This window comes from Mastomys coucha, unplaced genomic scaffold (genome assembly GCF_008632895.1).
Source record: "Mastomys coucha isolate ucsf_1 unplaced genomic scaffold, UCSF_Mcou_1 pScaffold22, whole genome shotgun sequence".
Taxonomy (NCBI): Eukaryota; Metazoa; Chordata; class Mammalia; order Rodentia; family Muridae; genus Mastomys; species Mastomys coucha.
The window spans coordinates 118,077,782-118,099,112 of NW_022196905.1; the positions used below are offsets into that span (position 1 = coordinate 118,077,782).

At 45.4% G+C, this 21,331-nt stretch overlaps 3 protein-coding genes across 17 annotated transcripts in view; 1 reads left to right on the forward strand and 2 right to left on the reverse strand.

The window, feature by feature from the left end:
- Positions 1-4,529, reverse strand: part of Mphosph9 (M-phase phosphoprotein 9) — a 69,363-nt gene extending 64,834 nt beyond the window's left edge. For 4 of the 8 annotated variants that reach the window (XM_031337921.1, XM_031337920.1, XM_031337916.1 and 1 more), the window contains exons 1-2: positions 3,842-4,042; positions 737-1,001 (exon numbers count right to left, since the gene is read on the reverse strand). In XM_031337921.1, coding sequence (XP_031193781.1) covers positions 737-746 — 10 coding nt within the window. In that variant the 5' untranslated portion in view covers positions 747-1,001; positions 3,842-4,042. Of the gene's footprint in view, positions 1-736; positions 1,002-3,131; positions 3,513-3,541; positions 3,697-3,841; positions 4,043-4,442 lie in introns of those variants that run through there. The other 4 variants (XM_031337917.1, XM_031337918.1, XM_031337919.1 and 1 more) reach the window with 4 other exon arrangements.
- On the forward strand, positions 2,213-19,786 carry CUNH12orf65 (chromosome unknown C12orf65 homolog). 4 transcript variants are annotated; one of them, XM_031337931.1, is made up of 4 exons: positions 2,399-2,420; positions 4,098-4,285; positions 15,365-15,673; positions 17,440-19,786. In XM_031337931.1, the coding sequence occupies exons 3-4, from the start codon at positions 15,383-15,385 to the stop codon at positions 17,689-17,691; spliced, it is 543 nt and encodes a 180-aa protein (XP_031193791.1). In that variant the 5' UTR covers positions 2,399-2,420; positions 4,098-4,285; positions 15,365-15,382; the 3' UTR covers positions 17,692-19,786. The 4 variants fall into 4 exon arrangements, with proteins under 4 accessions (XP_031193793.1, XP_031193791.1, XP_031193790.1 ...); XM_031337932.1 differs by lacking the exons at positions 2,399-2,420; positions 4,098-4,285 and adding exons at positions 5,468-5,758; positions 15,044-15,111; XM_031337933.1 differs by lacking the exon at positions 4,098-4,285 and having other exon boundaries at positions 2,213-2,420.
- The window catches only part of Cdk2ap1 (cyclin dependent kinase 2 associated protein 1), a 13,439-nt gene continuing 8,622 nt past the window's right edge, over positions 16,515-21,331 (reverse strand). For all 5 annotated transcript variants that reach the window (XM_031337926.1, XM_031337927.1, XM_031337928.1 and 2 more), the window contains 2 exons: positions 18,796-18,800; positions 16,515-16,525 (listed from right to left, as the gene is read on the reverse strand). In XM_031337926.1, the coding sequence (XP_031193786.1) occupies positions 18,799-18,800 (2 nt within the window). In that variant the 3' untranslated portion in view covers positions 16,515-16,525; positions 18,796-18,798. The remainder of the gene's footprint in view (positions 16,526-18,795; positions 18,801-21,331) is intronic.

Below are 21,331 nucleotides of genomic sequence, written 5' to 3' on the forward strand. Positions count from 1 at the left end.
TTATATTATGAGTCAGGCTAGCCTAAGCTACAAGAGACTCTAACTTCAAAATAAATAAATAAATAAATAAATAAATAAATAAATAAGTTTAAGTATGTATGTATTTAGGTTACCAAATTTTAAAGATTTCCTTATAAGTTGCCAAGTAGGAAAAGCATAATGTATAGTACAAAGAACAAAATAAATTTGGGGCTTTTGCTTTTGTGAGACCACTGTCTTACAATGTAGCCCCGGCTGGCCTGGAACTTGCTACATAGCTACTAAGTTCTTTTCCACAGTGTTCTCCTAGCTCACTTCTCTGCAAGAAATGAAAAGTGTGGCACAGAGACAGACGGATACTGGGCTCGCCTGAAGACTGGACCGCAACAGTTTATCAGAGATGGCTTGTTCTGTTCTTTATACTTGTTTGTTTGTTTGTTTGTTTTTCTTTTTTCTTTTTCTTTTTCTTTTTTTTTTTTTTTTTTTTTTTTTTTTTTTTTGGTTTTTGAGACAGGGTTTCTCTGTATAGCCCTGGCTGTCCTAGAACTCACTCTGTAGACCAGGCTGGCCTTGAACTCAGAAATCCACCTGCCTCTGCCTCCCAAGTGCTGGGATTAAAGGCGTGCACCACCACTGCTTGTTCTGTTCTTTAAGGCAAACCAGCAACTATGCCACTGGTTAGATTAACTGGTTGGCTCTGCAAACAACATTATTTTGATTTGTTGACACATAAAAACAGTATCAAACCAACTCTTACCTATTAGCATGTAAGCTCAACCCAAGGGAATGGGGAGCACTTTTGATATCAGATTCTACAGAAGGTGATGTTTTTTGTAAAGTTTCCACCAAGTCAAAATCCTCCATAGCGTACAAAAATTGTTAAGCTCTGTCATTTAGAAATTCTGTTGCTTCTCCTTTGGGAGGAGATTGCTTCGGAGTCCTCTTCAGCGGCTTCATCTTCTACCGGCATCCTCAGCGGCTGACATTCAGAACTGTGAAACTGGCTATTAGTTCCAAAGAGTCTGAAAATGAATGGGGGAGAACTGCAGTAAACGACCACTAAGTTTATCCACTATCTTCTCATGACTTTGAAACCCTCTCAAATCCATCTACAATAAGAACAGCAATACTAGTTAGGGCTCATTAGCTAAGAACACTTGCCAAGCAAGCCTGAATAGCTCAAGACTCAGAATGCACTGTGGAAGCTGAGAACTGACTCCTGTTCTCCATGTGGCATATATGAATACACAAAGAGAGACACAATTGTAAAAGAACAGCAATATTATATATAATGACCAAAGAGTAGAAGCCCCAGTGCCCCTCTGCAGATGAAGGGAAAAAGCAATATGGTGCATCCATATGATGGACTATTACTGGTCCAAAGAAGGGACGTAGCAATTAGATGTTGTCACCACAAGGAGAAGCACAGAAAACACCAGGCTAAGTTTAAAAAACAATCATAAGGGCTAGAGAGATGGCTCAGAGGTTAAGTAAAAGCACTGACTGCTCTTTCAGAGGTCCTGAGTTCAATTCCCAGCAACCACATGATGACTCACAACCATCTATAATGGGCTCCGATGCCCTCTCCTGGTGTGTCTGACACCTATAGTGTACTCATATACATAAAATAAATCTTTTTTAAAAAAATCATTAAGCCAGGCAGTGGTGGCAAATGCCTTTAATCCCAGCACTTGGGAGGCAGAGGCAGGTGGATTTCTGAGTTCAAGGCCAGCCTGGTCTACAGAGTGAGTCCAGGACAGCCAGGGCTATACAGAAAAACCCTGTCTCAAAAAGCAAAAAAAAAAAAATAAATAAATAATTTAAAAAAAAAAAAAGAACTACTATATGATCCCACTTGTATGACAAATTCACAGGGCAGGAAGGAGATTATGTCTGAAGCAGTGAGAAGGGAAGAGAGGGAGTCACTATAGTAGAGTCGCATTTCAGCTTAGGGACAGTATAGTCACATTTCTGCTTAGGGACAGTATAGTCACATTTCAGCTTAGGGGACAGTATAGTCACATTTCAGCTTAGGGACAGTATAGTCACATTTCTGCTTAGGGACAGTATAGTCACATTTCTGCTTAGGGACAGTATAGTCACATTTCTGCTTAGGGTGATGAAAAGTTCTGGAATAGCTTTTTTTCCCTAAATCCTCTAAATAATATACTTTTAAAAGGATGGGTCTTATACATGGAAACCATACTTTTTTTTAAAAGATAATCTGTAGGAGTCCGTTATCTCCTAGAGAAAATCTTTCAGAATTTTTGTATTTAATAATCAAGGTTCTAAATGCACTCTATTATGTAATAAATGGGAGTGCTTCCGAGTCTGCTTCACTTCTTTAATAAATCCTACATTGCAGACTGTCTTTTGACTTAAGAAGCCACTGGCAGGGCTGTGATGGCGTGCACCTTCATCCTAGCACTCAGGACCCAGAGGTAGGCAGATCTCTGAGTTCAAGGCGAGCCTGGTCTGAGTTCCAGGACAGCCAGAGCTACACAGAGAAGCCCTGTCTTGGGGGTCTGGAGAAGAGCTATTTAACTGATAAAAAAAAAAAAAAAAACAGTGGGATGTACACTTCTCAATACAGAGCCCTTGTATTCTCTGCCTATGTATTAACTTCTTGAAAGATAGACTATTACCTGACAAGTTAACTACACTCTTACTAAAGATAGAGATAAATTTGCTGCTCTAAGCCCAACCATATACCTCCTCCTTCCGGAATCTGTTCATTTAAAAAGATGGGGGAAAAGAAAAAGGGGGGGTGGAGAAAAAAAAAGTTCCATGCTGTTTACAAAATAGGAAGTTTAAAGGCTGCATCAGAAAAACTCTCTCACTCTCCTATTCCACTCAACTCTCACTCTCCAGGACTTAAGAGGACACAATCAGTTGACACAAGTTAAAGATGCATCCCCCCAGGCACAGGAGAGGCACAGAGGCCAAGGGTAACCAGACCTAAGTAAATAGGCTTTGCTTCTATTCCCCCACCTCACCGCCCCAGTGCCAAGCCTATCACCAGTGACAAATGGGGTATTGAAAAAGCCAGGGACTGCCTCTTCCAACTGGCACCGAAAATACTTGGATTCAAATGACAAGTCCTCCAGAGAGGTGGATCAACAAACAGTCCCATCTCTTCTCCCCGACCCCACCTCCGCTGAAGTAATCCGGATGCAGGAGATTCAGATAAACACCACTAGAAACTCGATGACGCCTCTCGAGGCACCGGGAAGGTCGAGGAGAAAAGAAAAGGGGAATCCGAGACAAACTTGACAGAGTAGGAATATAGGAACAGGCATTCTTATATAAATAATAATTGCCCGGGGGGGGGGAGATGCTTCTGTCCCTCACCCTACAACCTGTGGGGTTGGAGGCAGAAAGTGATGGAGTTGGGTTAATAAATTTAAAGTTCACTTTGCTTCCTCTTTGCGGAGAGGCTGAAAGGACCCGCCATGAGATAGTTTCAGGGTGATGAAGGCAGACGCTAGTCGCTGACGGCAAACGCTGATTCAAGGCCGGAGGCGAAAAAGACATAGGGATGATGGAGAGAGAACCCACTCACTATCACTGAGATTTCCAAAGGGAGTCAGAGTACCACTACCGGAGAGGGGATGGGAGGGGGGAAATGACAGGACACTCACGCCCCTGGCAAAGGCAGCAATCCGATTGGACCTCACTGATGTCACTCAAGGGCACGAGTCTAGAAAAAGCGCATGCACCCGCAGCGCTGCACTGGCCAGTGGGCTCCAGCTAACTCTGCGGTAGCCATCAACCCTCACCCAGGGGGTTCCATTCGGACGGAGTCGCCTAAGGACTCAGCCCCCCGCGGCACGCAGCTCCCCAACAAGCCGCGACCGCTTACCTTGGCCTCCTCGCCTCTGCCTAGGTCGGTATCGGGAGATGGGCCTCCGCGCGACCGTTAAATTCCAAGGAGCGTGCGCGCGCCCCGGCGTCTCCCCCGCGATTGGCTGCTCGGAAGAGGGCCGAGCCCGCGAGCACAGCGCGCGCACCTCCCCTAGTTTCCCTGACGCGCCGCTCGCGCCAGAGAGGGCAAGGCGACGCCGGAGGCGTGGGAGGGTGGGGCTTAAGGCCAGGACCTCTGCTGATTGGCTCTCTAGAAACTGCGGGAAAGACGCCTTGGTTTCTCGCGTGCGCAGTCAGGAAGAACAAGCCTCTTGGTAGGAGCAGGCCGTGGGCGGAGTAGAACGCATGCGCAGACCTGGAAACCTCGGATTTTCCCAGCCTGGGTCCACCGTGGTTTATGGTCTCGCTGAATGCTTCCGGCCGGAGGCCGGTGCTGAAACAGGTAAGCATCTGCAAAGCCAAGCTCGGACTAGGGCTAGTTACTACTTTCTGGAATGAGACATTGAAGCTGGAACTGCAGACCGACTTCTGTCACCTAACTTACATAAGGTCTTTTCCAGCCTGACCCCCCTGAGCTAAGTTGTCTGGACTCACTTTACCCGAAATTTAAGGAGATCGGTAGTGTGTCTCTCCAGGCCCTTGGCGCGAGGAGAGGAGGAGCGTTCGACGTTCTGGACAAGATAGTTCCACAGAGGCCCAAGAAGAAACGGGTCAATACTCATCTATGTGTCCGATGGAACGTGTCTCCCTGCAAGTGCAGCACTAGAGTAGGGGTAGCCCATGGTGTCCTGGCCTAATCAAGTGCTTGGGCTCTGTCGTGTCCTGCGGAAGCAGGAGAGCTTTTTGCCACAAAAGAAACATCCCATCTCATCCTCCCCTTAAAATACCCACCACTTAGGGTAATAATATTACTACTTTAGACAGTCTCACTGTATAGCCTTGGCTGTCCTGGAACTCGGACCAGGATGCTTTGAACTCACTGGAGATCCTCTTGCTTCTGTTTCCCAAGTGCTGGGATTAAAGGCCTGTGCTTTCAAGCCTGGTTAGGCAGATACTTTTGAACAGTGAAAAAACGTAAGGAGCGAAACTGAAGTAGCCATCCCAAACTCAGAGGCCTATACCAGATCTAAGGCCTCCACTGATTCATCCACGTATCAATCAATATAATGACTGTACACCAACCAAAATCAATTTTTTAAAGCGCAAACCTCATATTTCAAAATGTCTTATCACTTATTTCAGTTGGCCCTTAAATCTCTTTAATAGACCTATTATTTTAATAACCTAGCAATAAATCTATTAGACTCTAGTAGTTAGAGACACTAGAATCCTGCATTCAAATTAGTGAGTACTGTGAATTCCTCAGACAACTCCAGTCAGAGAAAGGTGTGTCCCTCCTACAGGCGAATATGAAATCCAAAGGCATCTCTTACTAGGTCCTAACTATAGAGAAGGTATGTCCACAAAACCAAAAATGCTTTGTAAACTTTGGAGGGCTTTAGTTTTTCTTTCCATAGTATGATTTTGAGTAACTGCATTCTTTTTTTTTAATTTATTTATTATTATACATAAGCACACTGTAGCTGTCTTCAGATACACCAGAAGAGGGCATCAGATTTCATTACAGATGGTTGTGAGTCACCATGTGGTTGCTGGGATTTGAACTCAGGACCTTTGGAAGAACAGTCAGTGCTCTTAACCACTGAGCCATCTCTCCAGCCCCGAGTAACTGCATTCTTACTGAGTGTTGGGTTGGTTTTTGAGAGAGGGCCTCCCTTATTTCGCAGGCTGGCCTGAAACTTGGTATGTAACCAAGGCTAGCTTTGTACTCTTGATCTTCCTGCCTCTATCTCACAAATGCTGGTTGGCCAACCAGTGTGCACCACCATAGACAGCTTCAATATATCCTTTTTAGGTCATTTTTAGATAATTCCTTTTTAATCTGTTCGTGTGTTGAGTCAGATACTCAGAGCTAGCATTGTTATTAGACTGGTTTGTTAACTGACATAGATATGTGTTTCTTACCTTGCATATAGCTTTTTGATAAGGTTTCCTTCCTTCATTCATTCTTTTGCTGGCTTAGAACCTCCGTCAATCCTCCTGCCACCCCAATGTTGGCATTAGCTCTCCCTCCTGTTTCCTTGTGTGACTTGCTTCATGGTATTACTTTGTGTCATTGATTTTTCTTTTTATTACAATTGTCTTGGGAGGGAGCAATAAAACTAAATCTGTAGCTTACCTAGTACGCATGGAAAATGACCAGGTTTTTATTTGGGTTTTGTTTCATTTTGTGGTGCTGAAAACCCACATCTACGTTTCTTTTTTTTTTCCCCAAAGATTTATTTATTATTATACATAAGTGTACTGTAGCTGGCTCCTAACGCACCAGAAGAGGGCGTCAGATCTCATTACAGGTGGTTGTAAGCCACCATGTGGTTGCTGGGATTTGAACTCAGGACCTTTGGAAGAGCAGTCAGTGTTCTTACCAGAAGAGCCATCTTGCTAGCCCCTGTAAGGCTACGTTCTTTTTTTTTTTTTTTGGTTTTTTGAGACAGGGTTTCTCTGTATAGCCCTGGCTGTCCTGGAGCTCACTCTGTAGACCAGGCTGGCCTCGAACTCAGAAATCCACCTGCCTCTGCCTCCCAAGTGCTGGGATTAAAGGCGTGCGCCACAACGCCCGGCTGATGAAGCTACATTCTTAACCCTGCATTTGAACTTTCTGCTTTTTATGAGTTTTCTGCTCTATTTCCTAAAGTGAGTTGTGTTTAACCAGAGCTTGGTTTGACGAGGACACTTCAGTCTGTCAGTGTGAGCCTACTGACAAGACCAGCCGTAATGTTGACATCATAATGATCTCCTGGGCACCTGATTTCATAGACCAGAACTATGATCAGAGCAGATAGCTCCGCTCTGGCATTTTCATGGTTTCCAGGTACTTCTTAAACTGGACCAAACCAAGCAATATAATCTTCAGGTCACTCTTCTAGATGCCTTTTCTCTTTCAGCTTTCAAAAGCCCAGGAAGTACTTGCTTTGCAGGCTGGGCTTATGCCATCAGACCGTAGCTTAAGTGGCTTGTGAGTCAACGACTCCTCAGTTGTGCAGTTTAGAGGCTAGTGTGATACCATCTAACACGCACTAAAAGCTTCATGTCTGTGGTGACATACTTGTTTGTGTCTTCACCCTCCATGGTATGATCTTCATCTGACACATAAGGAGGTGTGACCATGGTTGAGAAGTAAATCACAGCTCTACACATGAGTACTGCAGAGTTCACACTCATCCTTGATGGTAGCACAGGCCTGTAATCCCTTAATTTGGGATGCTGGAACAACAGTATCAAGGGATTAAGGCTCCCTGGGTTACACAGGAAGCTGTCTTAAAGTGGCTCCTTGGTTGAAGCACTTGACGCTCAAGTGTGAGGACCAGAGTTTGGATCCCAGAACTCACCTAAAATGCCCTATGAGCTTGGTGACCTGCTTGTAATTCCAGCCTGGGAAGACAGAGGCAGGAGTCCCCAGAGCAAGCTGCCCAGAGAGGGTAACCATATCAGAGAGCTCTGGGTCTGATTGAAGTCCTGACTCAGTAAGGTGGAGAGCAATGGAGGAGAATTCCCAGCATAGACCTCGGTCCTGGGTGTGTGCATATTCACACACCCACAAAAGAAAATGGAAAGGGAAAAGAAAAACAAAGTCTATTCTGTTCTGCAGTAGAGCCTCTCTGCAGTGAAAGTTAAGCAAAGTGATCTAACTTTTTTTTTAAAAGAACTAGAAGGGAAGAACAGATTGGAGGTGTTATGAAACACGCTGGGGAAAAAGATAATATAGTTTTTTTAAAAAGTCAAGCATGGCCAGGGTGTGGTGGTATATAACTTTAGTCCCAGCGAGGGAGGCAGACAGATCACTGTTGGCCTTGAACAGGCCAACCTGGTCTAAAAAAAAAAAGTCAGGCATGGTGGTACACACCTTTAAAATTAATTCCAGCACTCAAGATACAAAGGCAGGTGATCTCTGCATATTGGAGGCCAGCCTGACCTAGTCTACATAACAAGTTCCAGGCCTGCCAGGGCTTGATAATGAGACCCTGACTCAAATAAAAACATTGAAAATAACTGGCCTATACTCCCACTCAGTAGGACTATGAGAACTTCAGGATCATCTGAGGCTCTGTAGTGAGCCTGAAGCCGTCCTCAGCTATATGATACCCTGGCTTTAAAAAAAAAAAACAAAAAAACAACAACAACAAAAAACTAATGATTGTCCACAGTAAGCAAATTAAGAGAATCCACACTTCCTTATTTTCTTTATATTATCATTTTTGGTTTGGCTTTTTTGTTTTTAGGAAATGGGTCTGTCTAGCACAGGCTAACCTCAAACTTGAAATTCTCCTGCCTCTATCTCCAAGGTGCTGAAATTACAGGCTTGCATTAGCAGGGCCAGCTCAAGTGCTATCTATGAAGGGTTTTGTGAAGACATCTGATTATCAAACATATTAAACACCATTTTTTTTTTTCGAGACAGGGTTTCTCTGTGTAGCCCTGGCTGTCCTGGAACTCACTGTGTAGACCAGGCTGGCCTCGAACTCAGAAATCCACCTGCCTCTGCCTCCCAAGTGCTGGGATTAAAGGCGTGCCCCACCACCACCCGGCCATATTAAACACCATTAATGGCTTTAAGAGTTTTAAGATAAAAGGGTATGTTGTGAGTTCTGCTTTCTTAATGTTCCCATTTCGATCTCATAGTGTGGTTGATAAATTAGAAACTTCCTGTGAGATGCCACAAATAGGACAGGCGTAATTCTCAGTGCATTGAAATGTTCTTTAAAAAGAGGACTAGGATGTTGGTCTTGTGTGAACTAGCTACTGGTCCATGTATTTCACTACTTGTCTCTTGACCTAGGTAGCAGCAAGCCTAATTCAGACCAGACCCAGAGTGCTCTCCTTTGCCACTGTTCCCCAAATCAAAGCATGATCGTGTATCCCAGGCTGGCCTCAAACTTACTCTAAAACTGAACTGAGCATCCTCCCTTCCACTTCTCTAATGTAGTTATTATCAGCATGTACCACCATGCCTGGTTTATGCTCTGCTGGAGATAGACCCTAGAGCCTCATGCATGCTGGGCAAACACTGCTCCCTAAGTGCACATCCCCAATCCCTCTGACTACATCGAGAGTCTCCCAAGTGCCTAACAGAATACTTCTGCTGGAGCTCTGTACCAGAGCAGGCGCCTTTTGGCATTCTTTCTTCAGATGGTGCAGATTCTCAATATCCTTGTTGCCATGTCACCTTCAATAGCTCAAATCTATATTCAGTCCGTTCTTTTTTTCTTTTAAGATTTATTTATTGTTATAAATGAGTACACAGAAGAGGGTATCAGATTTCATTATGGGTGGTTGTGAGCCACCATGTGGTTGCTGGGATTTGAACTCACGACCTTCTCCATCCTTGCCATCATGATCCCAAGCCTCTCATCAAACGGTCTTGCCATCCTGACTGTCAGGATGAAGGCAATATTCCTGTTCCAAGTGTCATCCCTGAACTATTTAATAGTATCAGTCTTACCTGGGAGCTAGTTAGAGAAAACAAAGTCGGCCAGGCATGGTGGCATACATCTTCAAATACCAGCACTGAGGAGCCAGAGGCAGGTAGAATCCTTTGAGTTCAAGGCCAGCCTAGGCTACACAGTGAGGTTCCAGGCTAACTGGGACTTAAAATAGTGAGGCTCTGTCTCAAACAATAGCAGAAGACAGAGCGTCAGAAACACAGGGTGTGAGTCTCTGCCTGCCCAGATTTAGTAAGACTCCCAGGTGCTCGAAAAACCAAAACCAAACAAACAAACAAAAAGACTCCCAGGTGTGCCATGTGCTCACTGAGGAGTGGGCAGACTGCTGAGAGCATCTCTCCTCAAGTGCCCTATGGAGTTCTCACCATGAGCTCTTTCTGTTAGGTTTTAATGAAGTTTCTGCAGGGTTGATACACCGTGAAGGTGGTGGCTAGGGAGAACTCTACTCAGTACCTTACCTTTCTAAAGAAACGCCAAAGGAGTAAATGTCTAAATAAGCAGCCATTCCAGAGATTGAAACCCACCCATGGGCTTTCCTAAAATGAAATTAAACTCAAATTACCTTGCTGGATGTAGGTGTAGTGGCAGTAATCCTAGAACTCAAGAGTCTAACACAGGAAGTGCAAAATTCAGGACCACCTTGTCTTCAGATAAACAACAATATCCTTTAAGGGTTGTTTTAATTACATGAGTGTGTGGAAGGAGAAAGAGAACACAGCTCATAAGAATCGGTTCTTGCCGGGCAGTGGTGGCGCACGCCTTTAATCCCAGCACTTGGGAGGCAGAGGCAGGTGGATTTCTGAGTTGCAGGACAGCCAGGTCTACACAGAGAAACCCTGTCTCGAAAAAAAAAAAATTGGTTCTTTCTGTCATGTGGGTTCTGGGACTTGAACACAGGTTTTCAGACATGGTGGCAAGCTCCTTTACTTGTTGAGCCATATCACTAGTCCTATCGTTGGCTGTAATTATCTGCCTCTTACTTACTTATTGCAGTGCTAGGAAATAAAACTCAAGGCTAGGCTAAGTAAGCACGTTCTCTACTACTAAGCAAGCTCCCAGCCAACACTGAGGAGCAGAGTGTTTAGACAGGGTTTTGTAGGCCTGACCATCCAGGGACTCACTCTGTAGACTAGGTTGGCCTCGAACTCAGATCCACCTGCCTCTGCCTCCTGAGTGCTGGGATTAGAGGCCTGTGCCACCATACCCATGCACCCAGCCAACTCTGTTTCTCAGAGATGTAAGAATAATCCTCTGCCCCCATCCACAGGTCTAGGGCTGTTGAAAACAGCATGACCTCCTCTTCTGTCTCACTTGAGCCTGGGATTGTTCTGTCTTAGGCCTTGCTGCAGAGTTGGGGGTGGGGGCATCCTATCAGCTGTAACCTTCCAGGTTAGGGTTTATTTAGGAAACTGAAGGAAGGAATGTTTTGTGAGCCAGAACTGTTGATACTGGGCATAAATTAACTGCAAGTTCCAAATTCTGACAAGAGCCCTGTAAGAAATCTGGGGCCTATCTGTGGTATAGCCTGGGCTATCACAGCTATTGTACTTATAGATGTCTTCATGTCTCTTTGATGTGATTTGTGGATTTGTGCTCCTTGAGGCCTATGCTTGATGCCTAGTAGATCATGAAATTTTTCACCAAATTCATGTTCTCTTTTGGGAGGTATAGTAGACCTATTCTGTCTACACCTGACTGAGTTTGGGACTTGGATGGTGAGAGACTTATCAGCCCAAACTTCACTAGCTCATAAATAGCTGAAGCCATGATCAAATGAAAGGAGGGCCAGGGAAGTCTGGGTACAGAGCCAGCCCTAAATTTAAGCCTACACTCCCAGGAAGGAATCAGAACAGAGCCGCCAGCTCCTGGTCTCCCCTTACTAGTGCTTCTTTTTGTCCTTTTGTGGTTTTGTAATGTTACAATGAGCTATAATTTGAGCTTCTTTTATTGTCCCCAAAGACTTCAGGTTGCGATGTTGTATCACAAAACCTGAAATCCAGTCTGTATTCTCTGGGCTGTGGGGAAGCAGAGCCATGGGTGTGTTTTGTCATTTTTAGCAGTCACTGGAGTAGATCCAAAGCGCCAGGAGATGCTAGACGTGTCTAGCATTGTCTGATTGGCTGCTGGAATTCACCATTGAACAAAGCAGCCAGTCACTGAACACTGGGGACCTTCTTGAACTTGGTTGGGTGGGAGAGCTTCCAGGGTGTCTGTCAGCTCTGAACCAGGACAGAAGGGCAGAGACTGAGCCAGTGGCTATGACAGCTGCCAATGCAAGCACTCTCCCTGCTGTCCTTTGTCTGGAGTCTGGCCCGTCCCAGACTTGCTTCCTGTCTTTGTCACAGCGCTCTGTGTCACTGCTGTCCTCTGCTTGGCTAGTTGACTAGCCGTGGAAGAGAAACCCAAAGAGACCCTAGGCTCACATTCCATGGTCAGTCCATGGACTTGAAGCTTTCTGTTACACAAAGAATTTTGTTCTGTACATAGAAAGCAAAAAAGAGCCATTTGGGACATTAACGTAGCCCTGTCACTGATCATAGTGTCTGGGTATATTTTCGTCTTTGTGTACTTGGGGTTGTTTTTGTTTTGATTCCATTTTATTATTTTGTCAAGGAAGAGGGGCATGCCATAACATATCTGGAGGTCACAGTACAAGTTTTAGGAGCTGATTCTCCTCCATCTTATGAGTTGCTGGGACTGAACTCAGGTCATTACCTTTGGTGGCAGCATCTTTATCCACTGAGCTGTCTTGCCTGTTTTTAATGTTGTTTTGAGGCAGAATATTATGATTCCCAGGCTGGCCTCAAACGCTAGGTCCTTCTGCCTCTGCTCCCAAGATCTGGGATTGCAGGCATGGGGCCACCACAGCTTGTTTAGCACTTAGGTTTCCATAAGGATAATTGTAATATACTTCACACCCAGTGTGTGTATGTGTGCGCGCGTGTGTGTGTGTGTGTGTGTGTGTGTGTGTGTGTGTGTACAGTGCCATCAAAGGCCAGAAGAGCCCACCAGATTTCTTGGAACTGGAATTCTAAGAAGCAGGCCATTGTGGGTGCTGGGAACTGAACTCATGTCCTTTGCAAAAGCAACATGCAGTCTTAACACTGAGACATTTCTCCAGCCACCTCCCCTGCAAGAACAGTTGTTGGGGTTCTTTTAGGGGGGGTGATTTTTTTTTTCAAGACAAGGTTTCTCTTTGTTGCCCTGGCTGTCATAGAACTCCCTCTGTAGACCAGGCTGGCCTCAAACTCAGAAATCCACCTGCTTCTGACTCCTGAGTGCTGGGATTAAAGGCACACACATTAAAGCATGCTTTTTCATTGCTCTGGATTTTGATAATACACCCCTCCACAGGAACACCTTATACTATTGTCTTAAAAAACACCCATTGGTAGTGACAGGACACATTTACTGTCAGAAAAAGAAGCCATGGGCTTAGACTATACTGCCAGTCACAGAATTGAAAAGGGGCAGTAGCATAAGGCTGGAGAAGACTGTTACAGTTCATCGTATTCAATTCCATATACAGAGGGTTCTGAAACCCCCAGTGCCAGCTCTTTGTCTACTCAGAAGCTTGCACTTAAGGCTTCAGGAAAGTGGGGCACCATGACTTACACCTTTAATCCTAGGTCTACATAAGAGTTCCCGGCCAGCCAGGGCTGCATCATAAAAACCTGCTGAAAAATAAAGGGGTTGTGGGGAGAAGGGGGAAGGAAGGAAGGCATCAAGGAAGTAAGGAGGAGGAGCAAGGCATGATGGTACACCTAGAATCCCAGAACTCAGGAGGTGGACACAGGATGATGAGAAAGTCAAGCCCAACCTCAGATTCTCTCTCAGAATTGAAACAAACAAACAAACAAACAAATAGGGCCTAGAGAGATGACTCATTTGTTAAGAGCATTTTCTGCTCTTACAGAAGACCTGGGGTCAGTTCCCAACACACATATGGTGGCTCACAATTATCTGTCATTCCAATATCAAGGGATCCAACACTCTCTTTTTGCCTCTGTAGGCACCAGGCATGCATAATAATGCACGTACATACATAAACGAGGGCAAAACACTAAATATGGAAAATTTAGAAAATTGCCAGGTGTGGTGGCATATGCGTTTAATCCCAGCAAGCAGGAGAGGAAGCAGACTGAGCTCTTAAGAGTTTGAGGCCAGTCTGTTTTACAGAGTAAGTTAGCCGGAGCTACATAACAGACACCCTGTCGACAGGTAGACAGGCAGACATAAAAAAATTAACAAAATGAGAAAGCGCCTGAAAGTACCTCTAGCTAACATTGCGTCCTCAAGGGTTCTCCCCAGTGCTCACCAGGGTAGACGTCACAGTTATCCGCAGTCCATGGATGACAGTGAGTTAGAGGGACTAAGCAAGCTGAAAGCAAACCCAGGGAGTTCTGTCCTGGAGCTCTAGTCATCTAGCCCCTCCGCATGGAGCAGGCCAGGAACCCATAGGTTCCTAATGCCAGGAACCTATGACACCAGGTTTTGGCTGCTGTAGAGAGCCTTCGGCACAGTATGAAAATGGCACCCCATGCTTGGCGCCTGTACACCTCAGCAGAGGTGTGATCCACAGGAAGCCGTGCTGAGATTGCCTGACTCCTGAGCCCTTTACTAAGATGTAGTCCAGAGCCCTGGAAGCCATTAGCAGAGGCTATCCCCAGAAGACTTTTTCCTTTGATCTTTCCTATCCTGTGTGAGGTGAGTGGGGAAAATTCACCAATTTTCCAGTTGATGGTTTGGACCTGGCTTGTGGTTCACCCTTTCACAAGGAGAACTATTTTACCTTTGATCCCTTGAAAACCTCAAAGGCCTATATGTGATTGGCCATGTCCTGATAGTTACTATTCCCTGTCCAATTCATTTGTCAACTAAGTGATTTTAACATATATTTTTTGTTTGGCTGGGTTTGGTGGGGTTTTTTTTTTTGTTTTTTGTTTTGTTTTGTTTTGTTTCAAAACAGGGTTTCTCTGTGTAGACCAGGCTGGCCTCGAACTCAAAAATCTGCCTGCTTCTGCCTCCCAAGTGCTGGGATTAAAGGCATGCACCACCACTGCCCGGCTTTTTTTTTTTTTTTTTCAATACAGTATTGCTCTGTGTAGTCCTGGCTGGTTATGCTGTATCATTAGTTAAACCTTTTAGACTTTTAGATAGGATCTTATAACCTTGGTGGTTATTTAAGTCTTTCATTGTTTAAAAACAAAAGACTTCCTGTACCTGGGGGTGTAACCTGTTAAGAATGGATGGCTCATGCAGGGTGCAGCTCTATCTCTCTGGCTAGCACGCAAGTCCAGCTCCTTCATCTTGACACCACTCACGCATCAGTTGTGTTTAAGCCTAACAGGCACCTTAGTAGAAGCTGCTTGACTTGCTAACAAGGAGACCAGTTGGATCCCATTGTTGGCAGTGCATCCCAGGGAACAGATGTTCCCATTCAAACCCGTGAAAGTGCCAGCTTTAAAACACAGCAGTTGGGAAACTGATGGATGGTGAAGTTTCCTGTGTCAGGCTTTAACTCGGCTATAAAGCAGACTCACACTGACATCCTCGTACAAATGCAAGTTCCACATTTAAATATTATCCTTGACTGGGGTCCTAATTCTTCCTTGATGTGCTCTTTATGTCTTTATCAGACCACAGCCCCTCTCTGCTCCTCTAAGAGACACACTCAACACCTTTCCTGAGGAGCTAGCACCTCTTGGTACGCTGAAAGTATTTTTGGTGTTTTAAGAGAAACTGTACTCTATGGCCACGCCACCCTGAACGTGCCCAGTTCTCATGTGATCCTGGAAGCTGAGCAGTTGGGCCTGTTGAGTACTTGGATGGGAATACTGAGTGCAGTGGGCCTTAGGCATGAAGGACCACCCCGGGATTGTATAAAAACCTGTGTTTGAAACTAGGGTGTCATCTTGAGAGCAAAGTAAAAAGACAGTCTCGATTCTTTCTCCACCCAGGTCCTGCACCACTAAGCCATGTCTTCCACCAGCACCTGGGCTTTGCTCCGTCTCCCTGCACCACTGATCAGGATATGCTCTGGGAAGTGGGGGCTCAGGCTTCAAGAGAAGCCAACACTGCTCTTCCCAGGAATGGCTGCCAGTGCGGTCCAGGTGGCAGGCAGGAAGGATTATCCTGCTCTGCTTCCCCTGAAGGAGAGTGAGCTGGAAGAACAGTTCGTGAAAGGACATGGTCCAGGGGGCCAGGCCACCAACAAAACCAGCAACTGTGTAGTGCTCAAGCATGTGCCCTCCGGCATTGTGGTCAAGGTAGAGACGGGCTAGGGAGTGCCAGGTAGATGAGGGGAGTCCAGGTCTACGGCCACAGCAGGTTTCAGCCAACGGACATGCCCATCCTGGCACTGGGACACTGCCAACCCAGGATAATCAGAGCACTGCAGATGTACCTAAGCCCTGAGCTGTTCCTCTGTAGATGAACCTCCTGCCCAGTCTCCAGGGCCTGGTACTGGGGTCTTGTGGAGCTAGGGATTTGCTGCTGTTCCTGAATGTAGCTCTCTGGATCAGCAGAAGTGGAGCTATGGCTAAGGCAGGTCTCCTTGTAGTCTGCTACTCTCACACCCACCCTGGTCTCCAGCATAAGACTAATAAGCCTTGCTGCTAGCAGGAGATCTTAGTCCTCAGCCGGTGGGTCATCTCCTCCACAACCCTCTGCCCTGTGCAGCTAATGTCTCTAACACATGCTCTTCTGTGAAGGCAAAGTGCTCTGCAAAGCTGCCAGTGTGACTCTTCCTTAAAGGCAGTCTCTAGTCAAGGGTGGCACCAGCCCCCAACTAAATGCACAGGTAATGCCAAGTGATTTTTTAGCCCAGATCCACTGCCTCTGAAATATAATCCAGGCCAGGGGAGCTGCTACACAGTCACTGCCACTGCCACCTACACGTCACAGAAGCCCCCAAGTAGCACAAGCAGCCTTTTAGGAAGCAGGAAAGCCAAGGACAGATTTTCCCTGGTACAGCCAAACCCAACAATGGGTACTCCACCACTAGGGGCAACATGTTCCAAGCCATTCTATCCCTGGTTAACTGAGTCCTGTAAGCTTGTGCTCATTGCCTGAGGCAGACAAGAAACTCAATCAGTCCTTTGGAAGCTGCTTCTGGCCAGCTTCTTGAGCCAAGATGTGAGTTAAAATCCTCAGTTGGTTTTTCCCTCCTTGAGAAGCTCATTCATAAGAAAAGTTTGTTGACCCTGCCACCAGCTTCATTTTCCTTTGGCCTTCTCTTCCCCCAAGCTACGGCATTTCCTTTGCCCATAAGCTTTGCTGGGGTCCTTGCCACCATCTGTTTCACATACTGAGTGTGGTAGGAAGCTGTCAGTGAAGGTGCGTCCCAGTGTTGGTGTGTCCCAGTGTCGGCTCCACTTGTGAATGGCATGTGAATTTTGCACAGTTGGTCCCAGACAAACTAGACTCTAGTCTAGTTTCCATGATTACTTGGGAAGGGCTTAAATCAGTTTGAAAGTAATTGTTGGGGCTGGAGAGATGGTTCAGTGGTTACAAACATTGGCTGCTCTTCCAGAAGACCTGGGTTTCATTCCCATGACTCACGACTGGCTGTAATTCTAGACCCAGGGGATCTGACTTCTTCTGGCCTCCATGGGCACAAAGCATGAACATGTTACACAGATATACATGGAAGCTAAACACTCATACACATAAAATACACTAATATTTTAAGCTATTTTTGCTTCTAAATATAAAACCTTTTATTTTCTAAAGACAGGGTATTGCTATATAAACCAGGCTGCCCTCAAACTCAAAGATCCACTGTCTCTCCTTCCACGCCTGGCCCAAAAAAAACCCATTCATAATTATTCAAGTGGGAGTCCCACAATACAACTAGTGTGTGCTGCTGAGACCATGAGACACATGCAGGAAGGCTGTGGCCTTCACTGTTGCTGACTCAGGGGCTCTTGGCCTCTCCCTAATGTGACAGGAAAGGGTGGATTGAGGGACTAGGAATTCCTGTCATTCCCCTGACGCCCATGACTTTTACATCCCTGCCCTTAAACTCTTGCAGTGCCACCAAACACGATCTGTGGATCAAAACAGAAAGATAGCTCGGAAAGTCCTCCAGGAGAAAGTGGATATTTTCTACAATGGTGAAAACAGCCCTGTTCACAAAGAGAAGCTCGAGGCTGAGAGGAGAAAGCAAGAGAGGAAGAAAAGAGCAAAGGAGACTCTAGAAAAGAAGAAGTTATTGAAAGAACTGTGGGAAGCAAGTCAGAACATTACCAAGAAAAAGGCCGATGCTGATGGTACCCAGGAATAAGGCTTCCTGGCTCCAGCATTAATTATAACATCTAAAGAGAACATTCTGGAACTGGGCAGAGTGGTGTATACCTGCAGTCTCGGCACTTGGGAGAGCTAAGGCAGGAGGATTGCTGCAAGGTTCAGAACAAGCTCACCTACATAGCCAGTTCTGCAGCAGCCTTCCCTACCTGTGAGACTGTCTCAAAATGCGTAAGTAGGAGCTGGAGAGTCAACTTAGCAGTTAGGAGAGCTTGCTGCTCTAGGAGAAGACTCGGTACTTCTCATGAGACTGCTCACAACCTACTGCCTGTAACTGCAGCTCTAGGAGATCCAGTGCCACCTTCTGGCCTCCACAGGATAACATACACTCTCATACATACATCATTTTAAGAACCTTTTAAAAATATCATTCTGGTGGACTTAACTTTTTATCTGCATGTTCACATGCATGGCAGAAAAGGGAATCAGATTATAGATGGTGTGAGCCACCATGTAGTTCCTAGAAACTGAACTCAGGACCTCTAGAAGAACAGTCAGTGCTCTTAACCACTGAACCATCTCTCCAGCCCTTAGATTTTTATTTTTAACTAACTTATGGAGTGTGGGCATGTGCACAGGAGTGCAGGTACACACTAAGGCCAGAGGAATTGGGTCCTCCTGGAGCTGGAGTTACAGGAGATAGTTAGCTGCTCAGCCCTGGGGCTGGGAATAGACCCTAGTCCTCTAAAACAACAGTATGCACTTTGAATGCTGAGCCATCTCTTCAGGCCCCACCATCAATTTCTTTTTAATGATTTAACTTTATGTACATTGTTGTTCTGCCTGCTTATATGTATGAATGTCAGATCCCCTGAAACTGCAGTTCTGGAGTTGTGAACTGCCATGTGGGTGCAAAGCCATTACAGTAGGAGCACAGTATCCAGTTTGTGGGTTGCCATTGTTTCATGGGCAGGTGGCAGAGTTCCTTGATTTTGGCAGTGGTTACAAAAATATCCCCTTTTATGCTTCTTTGGTTTTGAGACAGAATCTCATATGTCCAAGCTGGCCTTGAATTCACTATGGAATCAAGGATCATCTTGAATTCCTAATCTTCCTGCTTCCCTCCCATATTCTAGGATTATACAGGCTTATGTAACAGGTCTGGGTTTTTTGTTTTGTTTTGTTTTGTTTTAAAAGAGAGTCTACTATAACCCAGACTGTCTTCCTGTGGATTTGTAGGGAATCCCCCTGCCTGATCATCTCAAATGTTAGGATTGAATGTAGCTCTGACCTAGTAGTACAATGTTATTCTAAAAAGGTAGGAAATAGGGCTGATGTGACTCAGCAGCCAGAGGCACTTCTGCGTTCTGATCCTCAAAATCCACGGATGGGTAACAGGTCAGAACTGACTCAGCAGAGTTGTCCACTGACATCACTGTGACCATATGCCCACACTCATCAAACATAAAAAGTGAGCAAGTAAAAGGCTAAGATTAAAAACAACTTTTAAAATTGTTTAAATTTTTAAAAATTGTTAAAGTAAGCCCCTTTTTATGGCAAGCTGAGTCAAATAGCACTGAGCTTTCAACTCCCAGGCCACTGCTGAGCTGTCTTAAGGATCATTTATCCTTAGTTTCTGGTAAAGGGAAAATGACAGTGGATTGTTACAGTCACACAGACAACCTAGAGTCACCGGGGAAGAGTTAAGGAGAATTTATCTAGGCTGCCTTGTAGGTATGCCATGGAAATTGTCTTGTAAACTGAAGCAAGGCCAGCCCACCGTATGCAGCATTCTTCCCTTAGCAGGAATCCTGACTACTATGAGACCACTGAGAAAGAACAAGTGCTGGCGGTGGTGGCACACACCTTTAATCCCAGCACTTGGGAGGCAGAGGCAGGCAAATTTCTGAGTTCGAGGCCAGCCTGGTCTACAGAGTGAGTTCTAGGACAGCCAGGGCTACACAGAGAAACCCTGTCTCGAAAAAACAAAAGCAAAAACAAGAAAGAACAAGCAACAATGCTTTTATACTCTCTGCTTTTGACTGTGAATGTGTTGAGTTCCTGCCTTGACTCCCCCCAAAATGATGAATTATGACTTAAAACTGTAAGCTAAATAAATGAACTTTCTTCCTTAAGTTGCTTTCTTCCATGGTATTTTATCATAGCAACAGAAATGCAAGCGGAACTTGTTGAGTATGTTAAAAGTTCATCATTCCTTGTTTATGAGCAAGCAGACTTGAGATAAGGTCCCAGAACCTGATTTCCATCATCACTCACTGGACCTTAGTCTTTGGTTTTGGAGATAGCCCAGGCTAACCCTGAGATCTTCCAGTCTCGGCCTCCCCAGTTTCAAGGATCACTGACCACCACCACCCAAAGCTACAGATGGTTTTCCACTTGTTTAAACCACAGTAAATAGCTTTGTCTGTTAGAACTCCACAGGTAACATATGCCTTTAATCCCAGCTGTTGGGAGGCAAAAGCAGACCTTATCTCTTGTGAGTTCAAGGACAGCCAGAACTACATAGTGAGACCCTATCTCGAGATGGGATTAGGGACCTATAGGTAAGAGAAAATACTGTGAGGTAAGGCCTGAGATACTCCAAGCAGGGCTTCCTTTGTTGGAGCACCTAGGTCCTTCCTATATCAGCCTCCCTTGAGCAGACAGTTATGGAAAGGGGCGGAAGAAACCCACAGGATAGCAAGATTGGAACTGTAGCCAAGAGCAGCAGTTTGTCTCCTTTGATACACTGGTTTTTCTGCCATGGAGATGCAGAGAAGACCATGGCCTCCAGCCAGCCTTTGAACTCTGTGACTGGACTCTGCTTCTTGCCTGTAACACTGACTGCATAACTAATACAGAACCCAGTGCAGGGTCAGTTTTCACTCGCAAAAACTATGTGGAGACCAGACAGCCACAATAATTCAAGCACAGCTTGCTTCCTAGAGCAGATCACATTATGAAAACATACTCATTTTTTAAAATACGTAGCAATGCGTCACTCTGTAGTCCTGGTGTGGCACCAAGGATGTGATCTTCCTGGCTCTGCCTTCCAAGTTCTGGGAGTAAGCCACAATACCCAGCAAAAGGAAATCCTTTGGAGTACTACCTACCTGTGATGGCAGGGAGCAGCAGCAGTTCACCAGACCACACTTAAATCTCCCAGTGCGGATCTGTCATCCTTGAGATATAAGCACATTTCGGAACCAGCTGTGCTAGTGGTATCATCACATAGGTGCCTCTGGACCAGACTTGAAATCCCTTAGCAGACACGTCCCTCACATGTCTCACTTCAGGAGCTCCAGTGGTGACCACAACACTCAGGAACCCAAGACAGAGATTGTGAGTTCAAAGCCAGAGTCACTATAATTAGCAAGACTCTGACCTTCCCCAAAGAAAAACAAGCACTTAAGAGCCCTAAGATTCCATATCTTAATGCAAAGTGTTAATGAAAATAAGCTTTATTACACCAAGTAATAAATACAAAGATGCGACAGTTCCCGTCATTTTCTTCCAGACGTTGTGATAGGCTCACAGTAAACATGGAACTGAGATCTACAGTCTCAGGAGGGACATTGGCAGGGAGCTTGGTAGGTTGGGTAGCTTGCTCTTTCTTCTGTATATATAACCTGTGCATTTTAAAGATTGACTTCAAAGCACTCAGTCATGCAAACGCTTAA

Bases quoted from the DNA above. Each gene is read 5' to 3' on its own strand.
- CUNH12orf65 (XM_031337933.1), top strand. From the start codon at position 15,383: ATGTCTTCCACCAGCACCTGGGCTTTGCTCCGTCTCCCTGCACCACTG. The intron at 15,674-17,439 runs GTAGAGACGGGC...AAACTCTTGCAG, and splicing joins CCTCCGGCATTGTGGTCAAG to TGCCACCAAACACGATCTGT.